Genomic DNA, 19,800 nt, shown 5'->3' on the forward strand with positions numbered 1-19,800 from the left:
GATGATGTTAATAAAAAAGTTATTAATATTTGTTTATGTTACTTGCCACCGGACATTCCAGTAATCAAACGACAGGAATTTTACGACAGTTTATATAATATAATTTTGCATGCTGATGATAATCATGACTTTATCTGTATTGGTGATTTTAATATGCCGGAGATTGCGTGGTCTAAAAACAGTTCATCCAATGTAATGATACCAAATAAGCCTAAAGATTTGAAGTCTAGTTTGCTTATTGACACTATGACTCTTTGCAATCTGAAACAATTCAATCATATTCCCAACAAAAACAATCGTTTACTTGATCTTGTACTCTCTAGTCACTCAGATCTTCATGTCGAACCTGTTGATCCATTAATTCGATTAGATAAGCATCACCCTTGTTTCTTGGTTAAGGTTGACTGTGTTAATTATTCGATTAATACTATGAAACCTCGTGTTGTTAATCGCCTAAATTATAATAAATGTGATTATGATAAAATAAAAACAGATCTTACTAATACTGATTGGGTTAAATTATTATCGGTTTCAGACGTTGATGCAGCAGTTGACATTTTTTATGTTCGCTTGAGGGAGATTATTAATCGTCACACCCCATTAATTAAAGTCGACTCTCGTAATTATCCACAATGGTTTAGTTTACCTCTTAAAAGGTGTCTGGCTGAGAAAAATAAATATCACAGGCTTTTTAAGCAGTATGGTAACCCTAGAGATTACGACATCTATGCACTTTTAAGGTCGAGGTGTAAAAAACTCATAAAGTCATGTTACGAAAGGTATGTTAAATATGTTGAAGACGGTCTTAAAGGTAATGTCAAAACTTTTTGGCGGTTTATCAATAGTAAAAGAAAGCTTAACTCTATCCCTGAATCAGTGAAACTGGGTAATGTGTCATCGTCTAACAACACCGAAACTTGTGATCTCTTCGCGCAATATTTTGGCTCTGTTTACGTGGACTCGCCTGCTGGGCTTGCCGATGGTCCTAATGAACATGTCCAATATGGTGAGTCTGTTAATGTATCTCAGGTTTCAGCTGAAGATATTTTGGCAAAAATTAATAAATTGGACTCAAATAAGGGTTCTGGACCCGACGCTATTCCATCTTCTTTCATTAAAGCTTGTAGTATAGAACTGACTATTCCTCTTTTAATTATTTATAATATGTCATTGCAATCAGGTATTTTCCCATCTTACTGGAAAACTGCCTATGTGACTCCAGTACACAAATCAGGTGACCGATCACTTTGTGAGAACTACAGGCCTATATGTATACTGTCTTGTTTTGCCAAAATATTTGAAAGTCTTATTTATGACGTAATATTCCACCATATTAAACCATTGTTATCCACCAAACAGCATGGGTTTATGGCAAATAAATCAACAACTAGTAATCTGCTAGAGTATAAAAATTATTTGTGTAAGGCTTTTGCTAAGACATTGCAGGTTGACAGTTTGTATACGGATTTCTCGAAAGCGTTCGACAAGGTGAGCCACGCTCTTCTGTGTCGTAAACTGGAACGGTTTGGAGTTCATGGCAATCTGTTGCGCTGGGTACAGTCATATCTTGCTAATAGAAGTCAGCTTGTAGCAATCGCTGGTTATCTTTCTTCTCCAATTAAAGTACCTTCTGGCGTTCCTCAGGGATCCCATTTAGGTCCTTTATTATTTAATATATTTATAAATGACCTTGCTGAAATGTTAACTTGCCCCGCACTTCTATATGCTGATGACTTAAAAATTTTCCAAACGGTGTCTAACTGTAATGAAGCTATGCTACTTCAGTACAACCTTAATGTTGTGGCTAAATGGTGTAAGGAAAATGGAATGTTTCTGAATGAGAAAAAATGTCTCGTCATATCTTTTACTCGTAAACGAAAGAAGTTTTTATTTGATTATAAGATAGGTAACCACAAACTTGAACGTACTGAAACAATCAGGGACCTTGGAGTGATCTTTGATAGTGAGCTCTCATTTCGAAATCACTATGATTATATTATTGCAAAAAGCAACAGATTGTTGGGATTTATTTCTAGAGGCACCAAGGATTTCAAAAATGTTCGTGGTTTCAAATATCTATATTTTGCCCTAATAAGAAGTATTCTTGAATATAATTCAGTTGTTTGGTCTCCATATTATAAGATTCACATAGATCGCATTGAACAAGTTCAAAATAGATGTTTAAAAATTATTTCATTTAGAACTGGCAACCACCGTAAGTTGACTTCATATACAGATAGACTTAAATACTTTAACATTTCCTCTTTGGGAACTCGTCGTAGCTATAGTGATTTAGTATGCTTATATAAAATAGTTAATGCTCTTGTTGACGCTCCCTCATTATTATCCCTCATTAGCTTTAACACTAGATATCGGCCACGTAATCCCACGCATAAGCTGTTCGTTCTCGAAGTGTATAAGAATAACACCTCTTATTACAATCCCGTGGTTCGAATGTGCAGAGCTTATAACGATCTGTTGCTCAACCACAAATCCGTTGACATTTTTGGAGTCACTTTGTTCTCCTTCAAAAACAAAATACGTCACATACTTAATTTTTAGATTGTTATATTTTTAGTCAAGATCCTTTCCATTAATACCTACTTTGAAATTATTGTATTTTTATGTATTACTCCCTTGTTTTAACTTGTTTGGCAGCTATTATTAAATTGCTTTGCTTTGTTACATACATAGATTTTGTTCGGATACATAGCTTTTTTTTTAGCTCTCTAAGTTATATTGTTTTTATATTCAAACTTGTTGTATACGCATGTGTTGAGTTGTTGCCTAGTTATAATATTTAGTTTAGTATACATTGTATCTTTTTGGTGACAATTTGTTATGTGTATCTTAATAAATAAAATAAAAAAAAATAAAATTCGATCCGAAAAGCAAATCTCGCAAAAACTTGTATCAGTTGAACCCTAAACTATAATTAGAAATACACAGTCTCGGAAAAATACTTCAACTATATTTCATTTTAGAAATAATACCTATTTATTTTGTTTAATGTGTAACTTTAACATATAAGTAAGTACAATGATTTTGTCTAAAAGCAAATTACAAGATCGAGTTCGCAACCTGGAGGAGATACGTCGTCGAACGAAAGTTCAAGACGTGGTCTCCAGAGTCGCGACATTAAAATGGAATTGGGCTGGGCACCTGGCTAGAAGGAATGGTGGAAGGTGGAGTAAAGCTGTAACTGAGTGGTACCCCCCAGAACTGGAAAACGGAGCGTAGGACATCCGGCAGCTAGATGGAACAGATATAGTTGACGGAGATATAGAGAAGGAGGCCTATGCCTAGCAGTGGGTCACGGAGGGCTACAGATGATGATGATGAAAAGCAAAAAAATAGATTAAGCCATCAACAGCCATTGAAACATCCCCACTGCTGGGGTATGCCCCAGGTCTTCCTTATGGACGAATAAGGAGTTTACGGCGGATTGGCGTGTTTTAACGACTGCAAATACAACCGGGACTAACGGCTTAAGCTTTCCAAAGCACGGAAAAGCTCAAGATAAATTATTGATCACCCATCCTGTGACCGACCATTATGTTAGCGTCTCAACCGCTAATATCGCAAGCCGAACGCGCTAACCACTGCGCCATTCTCTTAAATAAATTAACATACTTTCAAATATTTGGCTAAAAGGTTTTATACCACAAAATAAACCCAGGTTTAGGCATTCTGAACATGGACAGGGAGTGTCCCGTATAAAGCATTGCTAATATAGACTTTGGAAACAAAGGCTTTCATTACAGGCTACATTTTCCTTGATCGCCTTTCACATTGCAGAGAGAGACACATTGTTTATTCTCTCTCTCATCTCCGCTACCTGGTTGTAAAAATAATCTTAAAATTTTGAATGTTCGGTTGTGATTTCATTACTGATGTCAGTAACAGTATCCCCGAGGAGAGATTATTTATTATACCCGCATTCTCTAGTCTATGGTTCGAAACTAGTTATAAAACTAACTCAATTTTTATAGCACATTTCAAAGCATTACTAGTGCACAAAAATATGATAATTCGTAGACAAAAAATAGGAGTGTTCTTGAAAATACCAACCCTATATATCTACAAAATATAAAGCTCGATCGTCGCTAAAAATTATACAAATTTTTGTATCTCATTAATGCATTAACGGACCTAACGGCCGAAGGGTATTTAAAATAATTGTTTCTCCCCATTGGCCCTTAATGTATGCGAGATGGCAAAAAATTGTTTCACAAATTAAAATAAAGTGGACACAGACTGGCATTTCATTGGAGCCAATATAGCAAACAACGTGCAACTATCAACTTCTTAAGTATATCTCTCATCTCGCGTGTGTACATCTAACTCTTCGAAGCCTCTGAGGAGTAAAGCTCACCGGACCACCACGGCCACATTTACAGTCACCCCTATTGGGCAGGAAAGGGAGCGTCCCAGTGGGCAGCACGAATATTAACTCGCGCTGTCACTAGTCATGTCACTGCCGCTGCCCGGCGCTCCCTCGATTGTCAGTTTTTCGCGCGGAAGTCTGGACGACTATACCACCACAGGAGTGGGGAGTTACGAAAAAACAATTAGATTTTTACAACTTTATGATATTGAGCGGGTAATATAGGTGATATACTGAGCAGTCGTTATGATGTCGAACCAGCAAATCATTAAATCATTTAAAGTCATTTTTGCGAGTTGATAAATAAAGAAGAGAGTGAGAGAGAGAGAGAGAGAGAGAGAATAACCTCACATTTACACTCAGCCCACTTCAACTTCTCGTGCCGCTGCCGGAAATATTTCCCTAAGAGCATTTCAAGTGATATCTCAGGCGACGCCATAATCGGAGGAAAAATTAAAAGTGTTACCGCTTTAGGTCTAGTTACAGTTAACTCCGTCTGAACCCTATTAATATTATAAATGCAGAAGCATGTGAGTTTGTTACTCTTTCATGCAAAATCTAATGGACCGATTGTTATGAAATTTGGTACACGGGTAGAAAATAACCTGGACACTTTTTATCCCGAAATTCCCACGGGAGTTCGCCCGGGGCGCGGCTAGTAATTCATAAAGTGACGTAATTAATGCAGTATGCAGTTCTCCTGCAGTAAATGATATTAGACGGCTCGTCCGCGTCTAACTGCGTTGTCCGCGCAACTTTTATTCCCGTCTCTAAATTCATTTAGCGTCCGGAGCACTTGCAAGATTTCTCCTGTTTCTGCTATTTAGTTCTCTTAAATTGTTTGGTTTTTTTTTTTGCAAACACATTGTTTTAATAATTCTTATGATACGTAAGAAAATGAGAGATGAGAGTATAGACACTAATCCTACATCCTACTGATATTATAAATGCGAAAGTGTATGAGGATCTGTGTATGTATGTTTGTTACTCTTTCACCCAAAATCTACTGGATCGATTGATATGAAATTTGGTACATGGGTAGAATATAACCTGGAATAACACATAGTGTACGTTTTATACCAAAATTCTCACGGGAGTGAATCACCGGGGCGCAGCTAGTAGCTAAATGAAATTGAAATACGCTTTCGAAATTTGCATGTTACCTACTACATAAATTATCAAAATCATGACAAGTAAAAATGTCCTTTCTTCATAGTCGGTATTCCTGATGGCTGAAGGTCATGGTCATTACGTGGAATGAAACACACATAACGACTTTCTTGGCCCATTTCACACACAAGCTGATAATCAACCAGTGTGCAGGTTTCCTCGCGATGTTTTCCTTCACGGGAAGCATGTGGTGGACGATGAAAACTACTATACATTAGTCAGATTGGTATACAAACTCATGAGGCACGAGTAGGATTAGAACCTGGGACCTTTCGGTTCACAGGCGGACGTCTTAACCACTACACCACCACCGCTTCACCGCTTAGAACATTAAGTGACGTAATAAGAAGGAATTAATAAAGTAATTTTGTATATTCATCCCCCGCGTCATATAAGACAGCACGGGGCTAGAATTCGATAAGGCAAGGCCTCAAATATTTCAATATAACTCCCCTGTGACGACAATATCTTTCTATTTTCTTTCGCGGGATACCGTAGACCAACTATACGTAATAGATCAAAGACATAGAAGCGTAAAGACAACATAAAACTGCGTAACTAAATAAGATAAAACGCGTCCACAAAATTTCCGACCCATCTCCTACAAAACGGGCAGATGGACGACCTCGGTGGCGCAGTGGTAAAGTGCTTGCCTCTGAACTCTCTGAACTCTGAAGAGAGGTCCCGTGTTCGATCCCCGGTCGCGTCATGATGGAAAAAGTTATTTTTCTGATTGGCTCGGGTCTTGGATGTTTATATATGTATTTGTTATAATGTAGTATCGTTGAGTTAGTATGCCATAACACAAGTCTCGAACTTACTTTAGGGCTAACTCAATCAGTTTGATTTGTCCTAATATATTTATTTATTTATTTACATTTATTCGATAGGCTTTGCACATAATAAAGGACAGAAATATTAGCGCACTGTTCCGTTTCTTTTCGTGTTTTTTTAAAATATTTAATTTTTATTTTTGCATGCTTTAAATCCATACCGGAAGCAAGACTGCTATAGCAGTTATCATAATTAAACTTATTTTGTCTCTTAAATTATCTTTTACAATTTGGTTCCTGCTATAGCAGTTATCATAATTAGTTTTGTCTCTTAAATTATCTTTTACAATTTGGTTCCTGCTATAGCAGTTATCATAATTAGTTTTGTCTCTTAAATTATCTTTTACAATTTGGTTCCTGCTATAGCAGTTATCATAATTAGTTTTGTCTCTTAAATTATCTTTTACAATTTGGTTCCTGCTATAGCAGTTATCATAATTAGTTTTGTCTCTTAAATTATCTTTTACAATTTGGTTCCTGCTATAGCAGTTATCATAATTAGTTTTGTCTCTTAAATTATCTTTTACAATTTGGTTCCTGCTATAGCAGTTATCATAATTAGTTTTGTCTCTTAAATTATCTTTTACAATTTGGTTCCTGCTATAGCAGTTATCATAATTAGTTTTGTCTCTTAAATTATCTTTTACAATTTGGTTCCTGCTATAGCAGTTATCATAATTAGTTTTGTCTCTTAAATTATCTTTTACAATTTGGTTCTGTGGCACGGGTTACTTCACTTTTGAAAGTTATTACAATATTCCCAATGGTGCAAGATATTTTGAATTAATCTGAAAAAGTTTGAATCCAATTATTTTTAGGTTTATTCAGGAAATTCGTTTAAGTAATTACAATGTTATACGTTTTATATTTAATTTTATTATGTCACCATTAGAAATATCCGTTTGAGGAAGTCTTAAATTCAAATTCAAATCATTTATTCAGAAATTAGACCTTCACAGGCACATTTTCTCGTCAATTTTTATATTTATAGTTATTTCTCACAAGCTACAAACTACTGGCATTTCGGAACGACCACTGCTGAGAAGAAATGCCGAAAGAAACTCATTTTTGTTTTGATCTCCAGACATAAAAAGAGTTATCATAAGTTAATAATTTATGTATTTGTATATCTGTCTGTGGTGTCGTACCATGAGTAAATATATTTATTAGAGCACTGTATGTATTTTCACACGGTAATTTTTTTAAGACAACACAATTCTTTATTTTCCCAGTATATGGGCAAATTCCAAAATAATTTTTATGGTGGAAGAAGACTAATTAGACTAGACTAGGGTGGCTCATTTCTGGGCCGTAACAATTTAGTGTTACCATCGAAACGCTAAGAAGAAGAAGAGAGAGAAGACTCTAAATTCGACTTTACATACGTTTATCTCTTCTGAGCGTATTGCCCCGTTTCTTCCGCAGCTGTAAAGCGTAGGAGCCCAGGGTCCGCTTTCCCTAGTCATCGGCATCCATCGGCATAGCATTTGTTACATTTGTAAGGATTTATTATATTGGGATCTAAGCAACACATCGCGATAAAACCTATACCAGATTTTATGTTCGGCTATACAACGCTTTTTCTACAGAACAGTGTTGGTCCCTATCATGCCAGAAGGGCTTACCATTATTGTTTCTTACAATGTTTTTTTTTTTCTAATAATATATAAAAGTACATAATGTACATAGTCAAAAGGTATATCAAAACAGGTTATGATGATTATTGTTTTCTATATTACAATGTTGTCACAGCATACTAAAAGGAATTTAGTGGCTACCATTTTCAATTTAGACAACTGTGATTGCAGTATGCCATTAATTAAAAAAAAATTAATAAAAATGTGAGGTTGCGCTAGTAGTAATTTTTGAGGTTAATATATAGCGGTGGTGGTGTAATGGTTAAGACGCCCGCCTGTGGACCGAAAGGTCCCAGGTTCGAATTCTACTCGTGCCACATGAGTTTGTATACCAATCTGACTTATGTATAGTAGTTTTCATCGACCACCACTTGCTTCCGGTGAAGAAAAATATCGTGAGGAAACTTGCACACTGGTTGATTATTAACTTGTGTGTGAAATGGAGAAGGCAATGGCAAACCACTCCATTACTAATGCCAAGAAAGTTGTTGTTTGTGTTTAATTCCACGTAATAACCACGACCCTCAGCCATGAGGAATACGACTATGAAGAAATATATAAGTCTGTGTCTTAAATTGAAGTTTTGTAGATTCAATATTCATCGATAAAAAATCGATTGTCAAATGATAATTTAATTCCTCGTCATCATAAATTGATATGAACTTCAAAGCGACGACATACCAATATAGTACATATGCGAACTTGTTCAACTGAAACTTGGACTACAACATGATCTGTTGGTCCAACTATATGCTCAATATGCTCAACTTTCGATAACCGCTTAAAGTGAGTAAGCCCACGCTTGATCCCTCAAGCATCTAAGGTTTAAGTGCAAAACATGATATTGTAAACCAGAATAATATAATTCAACCGCAATTATTTAATATCAGTAATCTAGCTTTTGCCCGTGTCTTCGCACGCGTTTATTAAGTGTAGTAAGTAATATATGTTTGTCAATATCTCGGAAACTTCTAAGAAGCGTTTCACGATTAAATCTATTTCATATTTTAAGTTAACCATATCGAGTCAGCTAACTCGAGACTTGTGTTACGGGATACTAACTCAATGTTACTATATTATATTTTATAACATAAATATATATAGATGGAAGAAAGTCACAGTGGCTTGGTCATCTAGTGAGAATGAGAGAGGATCGTGGCGTTAAATCAGCTTATCTGCGAAAGGTGTCGGGAAGGCGCCCAGTCGGACGTCCCAGATATCGCTGGAGCGACGCTGTGAAGGCTGATCTGCACGAGCTGGGAGCGGTCAATTGGCAGAACTCCGTGCAGAACAGAAGATTATGGCGTACTCTCGTTTCGGAGGCCAAGATCCACTTTGGGGTCACTGAGCCAGCGTAGTAAGTAAGTAAGTAAACATATATGAAAAACATCCAGGACCCAGGCCAATCTGAAAAATATTTTCCATCATGACCTGACCGGAGATCGAACCCGGGAGTGTAGCTGTTCAGAATAATGACCATTAGGACACAGAGGTCGAATTGCAGAAGTTGAAAACTTAATCAAATAAAACCTTATGATGTTTTGACAATCACCAATTGATTGATAATTTTTTTAATGTCATATTCAGTCAACTGATTGTCAACAACATAACAAATTGTATTTATAAATAAATAAGTATAGATATAGTTTATTAAAGATAGGTAAAGGAAATGTATAGTAGAAAGAAAAGAATCAAACGTGCAGATGTCGTGTACGACAATACGACGAGGGATTCCATTCCGAAGAGGGGGTACTATTCTGAACTGGTCTCCGACATGACGAAAGAAGATCCGGGTAAAGAACTATGTGCTAAGAAACGAATGAAGCTCATATTACAGGTATTATTTCTAGCGAGACATAGAAACAAAACCCTGATTGCCGGCACGCGGGGCTGAGGCAGATGAGTGCGGAAGCGGATGCTGCTATGGCTCCGCCCCTTTCCGAACAGAAAACGCCTCGCCCCTTTACCTGTCCCGCCTTTTTACCCGATGTCTCCAAGCATATTTGTGTAGCTGTGTGTGCGTTTGTGTTGATGTACCGAGAAATTCTTTATATTTGGTAACTGATCTCTAGTATGCGATGTGTGGTTCCCGACCTAGAATATGACTCCTATTTGCGTGAAAGCTGTACAAAGTTACTAAGGGATACGTCTTGAGTTGTTAAAAAGTAATCCGCTATAAATAAGGTAGGTAATAATTAATAGTAAGATACATTTCCACGCCCTTCATTTTTGTGATAACCTAACTGCATTAACTGCGTCAACGCTGGCGGCGGTTTCTTAGTCTTTAAGGGCATCCAACTGTATGTACCTCATTGTAGTTGTACTGTGTCTATACTTTTTTTTTTTATTTTGACGACCTCAGTGGTAAAGTGCTTGCCTCTGAACCCAGAGGTCCCGGGTTCGATCCCCGATCGGGTCATGATGGAAAATGATCTTTTTCTGATTGGCCCAGGTCTTGGATGTTTATTTATATATGTATTTGTTATAAAATATAATATCGTTGAGTTAGTACCCCATAACACAAGTCTCGAACTTACTTTGGGGCTAGCTCAATCTGTGTGATTTGTCCGTATATATTTATATTTATTTATTTATATTTTATTTATATATTATTGGTACTTCGTCTTGGCGTGTCGACTTAATGAATAATATCAGTGAAGACCAATAAGACGCCACCGGTACAGATCCTTCAACGTGCTTAGGACACGCAGGGCAAGACAGCCATGCCTTGGTTTGGGGAGAAGTAGATAGATAGATAGATAAGAACTTTATTTGCATCAACTGAGACACGTACAAACAATTAAAAGTTGGAACATGTTAGATAGAGATACACGTCTATAAATAACAATAATAAGATTGTTTCCGTGACGTAAACGTGTGGCGCAGTGATACAAATTGGCGACAAATCAGTGGTGGGAATTGCTCAAGGAGCAAACACTGATTTTCAGTCATCACCATAAACGGACACATTGAGCCGCCGTCCGCCGGACACGACTCCTCTAACAATAATAATAAGTGAAGGAAATAAACAAATAAAAGTACCGCGCACGGTACTATGATGATACATTACTGACTTTAATAACTTAGACTTAATTATTGATTAAACATAGTTTATATACATATTGAAAATAGAACATACAATGGTGGTGAAGGGGCTATCGTCATCATGGGGTGCCATCTTCGAATTGAAGTTTGGAAGGTCAGCATACGCGGCTTTGGGCAGCTATTTTCAGTTGGTTGTATCTAAGTCCGGTCCGATCCTTTATGTCATCAAATCACTTTCGTCGAGGGCGGCCAGGAGGTCTTTTGCCAGGGAATTTTGTCTTTTAAAGATGCTCTCCAGGTTGTTTATGTACGAGATGTAGATTATTGTTTTCAATATAATGAGTACATTGTACGTAGGACATTTATTAAGGTCACGTGTCGTCACACCACACCTTCCCCCTTTTTTAACAGTCAAAAATTACAATTTCAATTTTTGGCTTCACTTAATACACATAGTATTAAGCCAAATTATTTTAATTAGTTAAGCGATGCCCTATTTTAATGATTTTTCTCTCTTTTTTTTTAACTTAACTTCCGAGCTATATATAAATAAATAAGCAAAGAAAATATATCCCATGTGGGGACTTGGACATATTTCATTATCTCCGGACTTGTCTCCGGAGCCTACTTAAAGACTTCAGTGTCGATCAAGGGAAATCGGATCCAGGCGTGATATCTCCCCTTCATCTTCATCCATTAAATTGTACGGCTTCATTATTTAGAGGCGACATTTAATGTACCCAATGATGTTAACCTAATTTGTTTCTCGCCGACAAAACCAGTTGTAAACCAGTTGGTTTACAGTTTGTCGATTTTTCGTTTCGTGACCTGTAACTGTTTTTTTAATAAATAAATAAATAATAATGTTAGTACTTATTACTATATTATTATTTTACAGGCTAAAACAGACAAGCTGGCGCCAACCCTCACATCTTTGCCAAAGCCGCAGCGAGCCAAGATCCTCCTGCCCCCTGGCCGATGGACTACCTTCAAAGAGGATGAGAGCATTGTTAGTCAAAATATATACTAACTAGCTTTTGCCCGCGGCTTCGCTCGCGTGAATTTCCCACGGGATCAGTTATTTTTCAGTTTTTGGGATAAACGGTACCCAATGTCCTTCTCCATACTTCAAACTTGAAAATATGTAATATTTTCAAGAAGATTGGTTGATAGAGCCTGTAGAGGTAACAAACAAGTAAACAAACATACTTTCGCATTTATAAATATTAGTTACAATAAATAAATGGACTATAAGTAATTTGAATAAAATCTGATAACAATGTCAGCTATAACACACTCGATAAGAAAGATAAGTACAATTTATTATGAAGCTCTGTGACTGAATGGTCATCATGCCGGACTGTTACATCAGAGGTACCAGGTTTGATCCCAGGTCTAAAATATAGTTTCCAATTAGTCTCGAACTTACTAGGGGGCTAACTGAATGCGTATGATTTGTCTCGATTTATCTTTTGATATACAAATGTACTTATTTCAAAACATATTCTATTCTAGCAATTCCCTTTCGAGACGTTCGTTCCGAAATTGCAATTCTTGAGTATTGTACTGCCGAAGGAGATGCCCCGGCTGGTCAAGATTGAGAGGCTTCGAAGGAAATTCTTAGCCGCCAATATTAAGGTAACGGTAATATTTACGTTATATGTCGATTAGGCGATTTACCAGTAACTGAACTCCAGAGGTGAACATTAAACATTTTCGTGACTTTTAATCAAATTATATAATTAACCAGTGGCCCGTCCCGGCTCTGCTCGGGTAAACTAAATAAGTCATACATCTAAACCTTCCTCAGGAATCACACTATGCATTGGTGAAAACTGCATGAAAATCCTTGCAATAGTTTTTGAGTTTATAGCGAACAGACACACACAGACACGTGTTTCACAATATGTAAGGGTAAATATTCTTTCAGAAAATGCTCCAAGGGCTCGGCATCCAGCCATTCTGGCTACTTCCACCTTCAGAGTTCCAGCTCACTGATCAGGAGTACTATGGCCTTTATAGCCCCTTCCCCAAACTGGAACTCGAGATATTTGATAACACTGACTACGATTGCCGGTATGATTCCAAAGCCACGTTGAAACCGACGTGTTCCTCTACCAGCCAAGAAGTTCCCACCATCGTCATCATATCGGGTGTGTTATTGCTAACACTGGTGTCAGATTTTATTCAAATCGCCTAAAGGCATCTGCAATGACTTTTACGATTACCCACTGCCATTTAGAAGAAGGTAGTCGGATACACGCTAGTGAACCAAACTGTCCACCAATGTGCAGGTTTCCTCACGATGTTTTCCTTCACCGGAAGCTCAGCTCCTACTGGGTTATTATCCTCCTTGGTCGATTTGAAGGACAGACCAGACTCTGGTTTTGGAAGGTGACGAGAAAACAAAGTTAGGACGGGTTTCTGATCGTCGAGCAATATCGTTAGACATTAATAGTCCCAGCCATCACAGCGTTGTATGAAAAGGCTTTTCTTCTCAGCCGTTATTGTACCGGAATGCTAGTAGTTTGTAGCTTTGATAAATATCATTTAATTGAGAATATTACGTAAAAAAGTGGCTGTGAAGGTCTAATTTCTGAATATGCTTTGACTTCGATGCATGTCTTTAAGTAAATACATCACTTGCAAGCATTCCTGAAGAGTGGTTGGCCCTGGGCTTGATCGAAGGAGAGCAGTACCCGTGTCCAGGCCTCGCCTTCATCCCCAAGGAGCAGAGCAAGGCAGCCAAGAGCAGTGACGTCATACAAATGTACAACAATTTGTATGAAGTGAGTCCACTTTTTTATTGGCCTCTGGTGTCTATTGCGATCCTACACGTGATGTGAGGAAATAAAATATTCTACGTTAGTCCTATTTTCATGTTACGTTTTGTCAGCACATCACGTTCAAGAGAGACGTGTAACTACATGGTCGACGCAACAACGTCATTATTATTATTAGTATATAAGCTAAGTTAAGTAAAATAGAATCGGATCGGGAGGTTCCCTCTTCTTATTTTTATTTCTTCGTGAACGTCGCGGCCAGGAGCTTCGCGGAGCGAGGGCCTAACGGCCAGACGCCAAATAGGAACGAGTCAAATTTTAAGCAAAATGGTTTCCTCGCTAATTATATATGTGTGTGTGTGTGTGTGTTTTAACAAATGAATATTGTTCTACTAATATTATAAATGCGAAAGTTTGTGAGGATTTGTACACGGGTAGAATAATAACCTGGAATAACACATAGCGGACTTTTTATCCCAAAATTCCCACGAGAGCGAATACCCGGGGCGCAGCTAGTATTCTTATTTTTTTTTTTTCAGTGGACAAACGTGGCAGCTTTCAGTTTCGATGAAAATACAGGTCTATGGGAAATCATGACTCTGGACGGCACCAAAAGAAAATATAAGTACGTACAAATATATTAAAGTAAAACAGGAGCAGTTCTGACAATAAGAAGGAAATCAACAAAGGGATAAATGTATCACTTATGGGATAGACAGAGCCAGAACTCACGAATCACAAAGGCCTTGAGTTGCAAAAATAGTAACAGTTTTCTAGATTCCTTCTGTGAAAAGAAACCTAGTTCTATATATATACATTTAAGCTTATGAATGAATAAATAAATAAAAAATAAACTATCCTACTAATTATAAAAGTGAAAGTTTGTGAGGAGTGTGTATGTTTGTTACTCTTTCACTCTAAATTGTTATGAAATGGTACACAGTTAGAATATGTCCTGGAATAACACATAGGATAAATTAAATTATGGTTCAAATCAAACGCGAGCATTTTTCATAAACGTTCATTTCTGTTCCAGTATTCCAAGAATCCGATTGATGTTCAAAGCAGACGATCCAGAAACATTCGCCAACCGCGTAAAGTTTGCCGTCGATCTGCGACGTGAGGTCGAAAATAACTTGAGGTTATGTCACTTTATTTTTTGTACCAACCCTATGGGACAGTATGGGTCTGTTTCACCGTTTGCGGACAATGTATCTGATAATATAACTACATAAAATATTTTAAGTAATGAGACTTAGTACCTACGAACATTTTTTATGTAATGTTGCTGACGTTTCAACGACCTTGTAGGCCTTTTGTAGACCATCTCGTGCCTGATAATATCAAAATAGACTTGAAACTTTGTTTAAAGGATCTACCCAAGCTATCTTACTACTTTAAATTTGACGGGCTTGGTGGCGTAGTGGTCAAGTTCTTGCCACTGAACCGAGAGGTCCCGGGTTCGATCCCCGGTCGGGTCATGATGGAAAATGATCTTTTTCTGATTGGCCCGGGTCTTGGATGTTTATCTATATATGTATTTGTTATAAAATATAGTATCGTTGAGTTAGTATCCCATAACACAAGTCTCGAACTTACTTTGGGGCTAGCTCAATCTGTGTGATTAGTCCTAATATATTTATTTATTTATTTATTTAAATATAAATAGATATTTTATGAAATCTTGTATAATGTGGTGCACGATATCTCACGTCTTTGCGTAGACGATGTGTTTTATATAAAAACTTATTTCAGGTTTTACCTATACCTGGACTGTTTAATCCTCGAAGGTCTGCCTATAATGCCTATTACGTACATGACGAACATAATAAAAATGGTGCGGATCCACAAACAAGCCAGGGAAGTCGATGAAGATCACCTTAATGTTCTTAAACATGAGGTAATTAGAGTCTTCTAATGAGGATTAATTGGTTTTATCGATGATAGATGGAGCTACTAAAAGCTTAATGTACCATTCGAAGCACGGTGGAGCTCGAGAAAAGAGCGCAGCTTGATTGCTCCGTTGTTGTGACATTCGTTAGCGTACATAAATATCAAACCCTAACAGAAAACATTAGAGCGCAACGTGATACGTCGATACAACGGAGCAATGGAGCCGTGCAAAACAGTTTAGAACACCCATTCAAAAACGGACCATTGCAGAAGTTGTTCAATTGCAAAAGTCACAGACCGAGTGCACGACCCACTGCGCCATTGAGTTCCTCTTCTAAGATATTATCTTTAAATTGATGAAAAAAGAAATAACCTCTAATTCTTGAATAATACAATTTTCAGGCTGAACTGATGTACAGGAAAATGGAAGGGAAAATGAAGATAATCTACACGATCCTAAAGTATCGTGACCTGTACAACTTCATCGATCCGCCGACGAAGGACTACGTTGCACCAGTGCCAGATTACGGTAAATAACTAAAAAAAAACAGCCAGCGATTCATATTGAATGATTCGATATGGATTAAGTGTAGTTTAATGTATTATGACAAAAATGTAAAATAACTGAATTGGTGGATCAAATCTTGGAAATGGCTGCCTTCTCATTGTCTTAATCGAGTTGAAAAAAAATCTCCCTCCCACTAGCAACCGTGACTCTCCCTAGAAACTGATGGCGAATTACGGGTTTGCATTTCACATGTCATTATCGAGTCGATTAGAAGTGAGACGCAGCGAACCAATCATATTGAAGTGTGGTTGTCGTTGCGGCGCAATGGTGCACTGTGATTGGTTGGCTACGTCTCAATGTGACTCTGTGAGATGTAAATAGCAATGTCGCACTAAGCACACTGTTCAAAAGCGATTACAATAAACGGCATTAATTTTTGTTTACGATTTCTCGTTTGCCAATAGGTTGTAACAATTTGACGACCTCGGTGGCGCAGTGGTAAAGTTCTTGCCACTGAACCGAGAGGTCCCGGGTTCGATCCCCGGTCGGGTCATGATGGAAAACGATCTTTTTCTGATTGGCCCGGGTCTTGGATGTTTATCTATATATGTATTTGTTATAAAATATAGTACCGTTGAGTTAGCATCCCATAACACAAGTTTCGAACTTACTTTGGGGCTAGCTCAATCTGTGTGGTTTGTCCTAATATATTTATTTATTATTTATTATTTATAACAATAAGGTGACAATGTATTTTTGACTCATTCATATTTCAGGACGCTATCCCTGTATTATGGAAGATTTCCATGGTCGGGTGAAATACAACCAATGGAACTCACTGTATGTGCTGATAGAAGCTGTTTCGTGTATACATCTCGTGGTTGATGAGTGCTTGAAGGTAATGCTCTTTTTAATAATATACTAATCGCATGTGAATAAACTGAATGCATATTCGCCTACTTCTCATGTTTATTGCTTCTGTCTTAGAGTAGATTCCTGCGTTATGTTTACCTAAAATCGCAGATCATCACTGGTCTGTCGTTTTTTGGGTAGAATGGCTTGATGGGAGTTGCGCCAGACCTTTGCCCAGCAGTGGAAGGTCAAAAAATGGCGGAATCTTATATGTATATATTTTTTTATTTGCTGCAAAACCAGAATTTTGACTAGTTTATACCCAACAGGTTGAGTCCATGCTGTTCTTCACAACAAACTACGGCCGAAACGTAAGCCTTGCTGAGTTTGATGCAGCGCAGCAACATTGCACTTCTATGGTAATCACAACCTTTCTTATGATATTTATTTATATCACATCACAACTATCATTACAGGTACCTTATTACCATTACCCTTATGCATTATGGTATGAGTCTACAACTTCTTGAATATTGGCTGAACCACTTGAAAGTCCGGCAATGCTTCTGTGACGACCCTGGTGCTGCATTTGTTCCTGGGCATCAATGATCACTTAGTTGACCCGCTTGCTTTGCCCTGCCCGCTTGCTAAGCCACATAAAAACGCCCTATTTACCTCTTCTCGACTTTTCTAAGTATATGTTCTCTCCATTTATTATTATCGTTCCATTTGACTTGATAAGAAGAGAATTCCTTTCATCGTTTATATTAATTTTCAGATGTTGAAGTACTTGAACATAACGTGGTTGAATAACACGGCGCACGCTATAAGGATGTCGTTCAGAGATGTTGGCAAGGGGTTAGTATGGTGATATTGTTTTGTATGTCACAGCTTAGCCTGCGGCATTGCTCGCGTGGTAATTTTGGGATTCTGAATAGCTTGGCTACTTATTTTTATGAGAATAGCTATCATACAGAGATTGTGTTAGAACAGTAGTTTAAAGATAAGCGCTTTCATCAAAGAGATTTTTGTTACGCCCTCCGGAACAATCTGTCTCTTTTCTTCATCAGTCTACTTGTCCAAACGGTCAACTTTCCTGATCGTTGTACTTTTTCAAACCTATTTTTCATTATTATAGAAAACTAAATCCCAATTTAATTAAATAAGTTGTATAATAGTTTTAAGAACATTGTTACTAACATACACTATGGATTATGTGCAATATAAAGAAATTATTATTTATTAATTTTAATACTTTCGATAAATTTTAGATTTTCACATTTAGAAAAAGTATTTAATTTGATTTCACTATTATGAATGTCATTTAATTTTTATGATACAGATGGTATAACATCTACGAGAAGAAATGGGAATTCTATGGTGTCAGCAAGCTGTGTCGCTTCATGCAACTAGTAAGGTTTCGGATGCAGGTTAGTCTCACGCGTTAAATAGATACTCAAGGGCGTCGACATCGGCAGATTCTAAACCATGTAGCCAAAACCCAAGTCGACTCACTTGTCTTTTTATTGATCGATTCCCTTGTGATAAACTCGAACGAGTTCGTCAATTCATTCCTAGTATTCCGAAACACTTCACAATAAAATTATATTTACTCGTAAGTATATTTTAGGAAGTCTGCTCAATTAAAAGAATACCTATTTTTCCTAGTATGCTCTCCGTTTCTGCATAGAGCAATCAATGGAGATGTTCGTGACCCTTTGCGAGACGCCCTGCCTCTGCACATACTGGTGTGAGGACGACTACGAGTGGGACTCCACTGACCTGATCAACACTCCCTTCAGGTCTTTATTTAATATTATTTACGAATGGTCTTCAATGCAGCAGAAACCAATCCACTTTAACACGTCTGGCTTCGTGAATCTTTACAAGGCTGTCTTCAAAGGAAAATATTAGAACAGATAGCATTTTCTGAAACGCATGAGGTAGCCTAACTAATCTTGTGAGAGATGAATGAGTCTGTTTGTTGGTCACGTATTCACGCCTTACCATTCTTCATGAAATACACATCATTTTACTCGTAGGTGTACGGAAAAGGATAAGATATTTTAAATCTTCAAAAATCCTGAGTTCAGCTCAGGCTTTTTTTCGTTTCGTTTAAGTAGGCGTTCACGCTAAATATGATTCGATGTTTTATGAGTAAAATTAACATTTTTTTATCAAATCGGTCTTCCAACAGATCTCCTACACCGACGCTGTTCTACTTCCAACTGATGATAAACGCTGATGGACCATATTATACCACTGATCCTGCACAGTTTGAGGTACACCCTTTTTAATCTTGTGACTTTTTCTTCTTTATTATAACATACTCGGTGTTATAACACTGGTGTCAGGTTCTATTCAAGTAGCCTTAAGACATCAATCTGATATGAAATTCATTTATTAAAAAATTAAACAAAAAGCTATATGTATGTATTGAGCTGACTAGACCATCACCTGGCAGCACGCATTCACGAGTTGACGTATGGCCACATTTCTTAATTGTCGTCCTTGGAGAAAAGGCTGTGGTGAAGTTTGTTGCGTCGCTTCTTCTTCACCTGCGTTTTGGAAATCGGCGGTAGACTTTTGATTTAAGAAAAATTGTAGACGTCACGTGATGTATATCATCCTAAGTTGAATAATAATTTTAAATTTGATGGATATCATCCTATAAATTTGTAATTTTACTTAG

General features: G+C 37.3%; 1 protein-coding gene across 1 annotated transcript in view; it reads left to right on the top strand.

Annotated features, from left to right (window-relative positions):
* The first annotated feature begins 9,635 nt into the window (after positions 1–9,635).
* LOC128678664 (dynein axonemal heavy chain 1-like) overlaps positions 9,636–19,800 on the top strand; it is a 59,285-nt gene continuing 49,120 nt past the window's right edge. Inside the window, exons 1-15 of the mRNA XM_053760375.1 lie at positions 9,636–9,864; positions 11,971–12,081; positions 12,588–12,710; positions 13,003–13,148; positions 13,723–13,861; positions 14,395–14,480; positions 14,892–14,996; positions 15,611–15,755; positions 16,151–16,277; positions 17,033–17,154; positions 17,438–17,527; positions 17,887–17,966; positions 18,451–18,538; positions 18,777–18,910; positions 19,306–19,390. Of these exons, the coding sequence (XP_053616350.1) occupies positions 9,697–9,864; positions 11,971–12,081; positions 12,588–12,710; positions 13,003–13,148; positions 13,723–13,861; positions 14,395–14,480; positions 14,892–14,996; positions 15,611–15,755; positions 16,151–16,277; positions 17,033–17,154; positions 17,438–17,527; positions 17,887–17,966; positions 18,451–18,538; positions 18,777–18,910; positions 19,306–19,390 (1,749 nt within the window). The 5' untranslated portion in view covers positions 9,636–9,696. The remainder of the gene's footprint in view (positions 9,865–11,970; positions 12,082–12,587; positions 12,711–13,002; positions 13,149–13,722; positions 13,862–14,394; positions 14,481–14,891; positions 14,997–15,610; positions 15,756–16,150; positions 16,278–17,032; positions 17,155–17,437; positions 17,528–17,886; positions 17,967–18,450; positions 18,539–18,776; positions 18,911–19,305; positions 19,391–19,800) is intronic.

This window comes from Plodia interpunctella, chromosome 20 (genome assembly GCF_027563975.2).
Source record: "Plodia interpunctella isolate USDA-ARS_2022_Savannah chromosome 20, ilPloInte3.2, whole genome shotgun sequence".
NCBI classification, from domain to species: Eukaryota; Metazoa; Arthropoda; class Insecta; order Lepidoptera; family Pyralidae; genus Plodia; species Plodia interpunctella.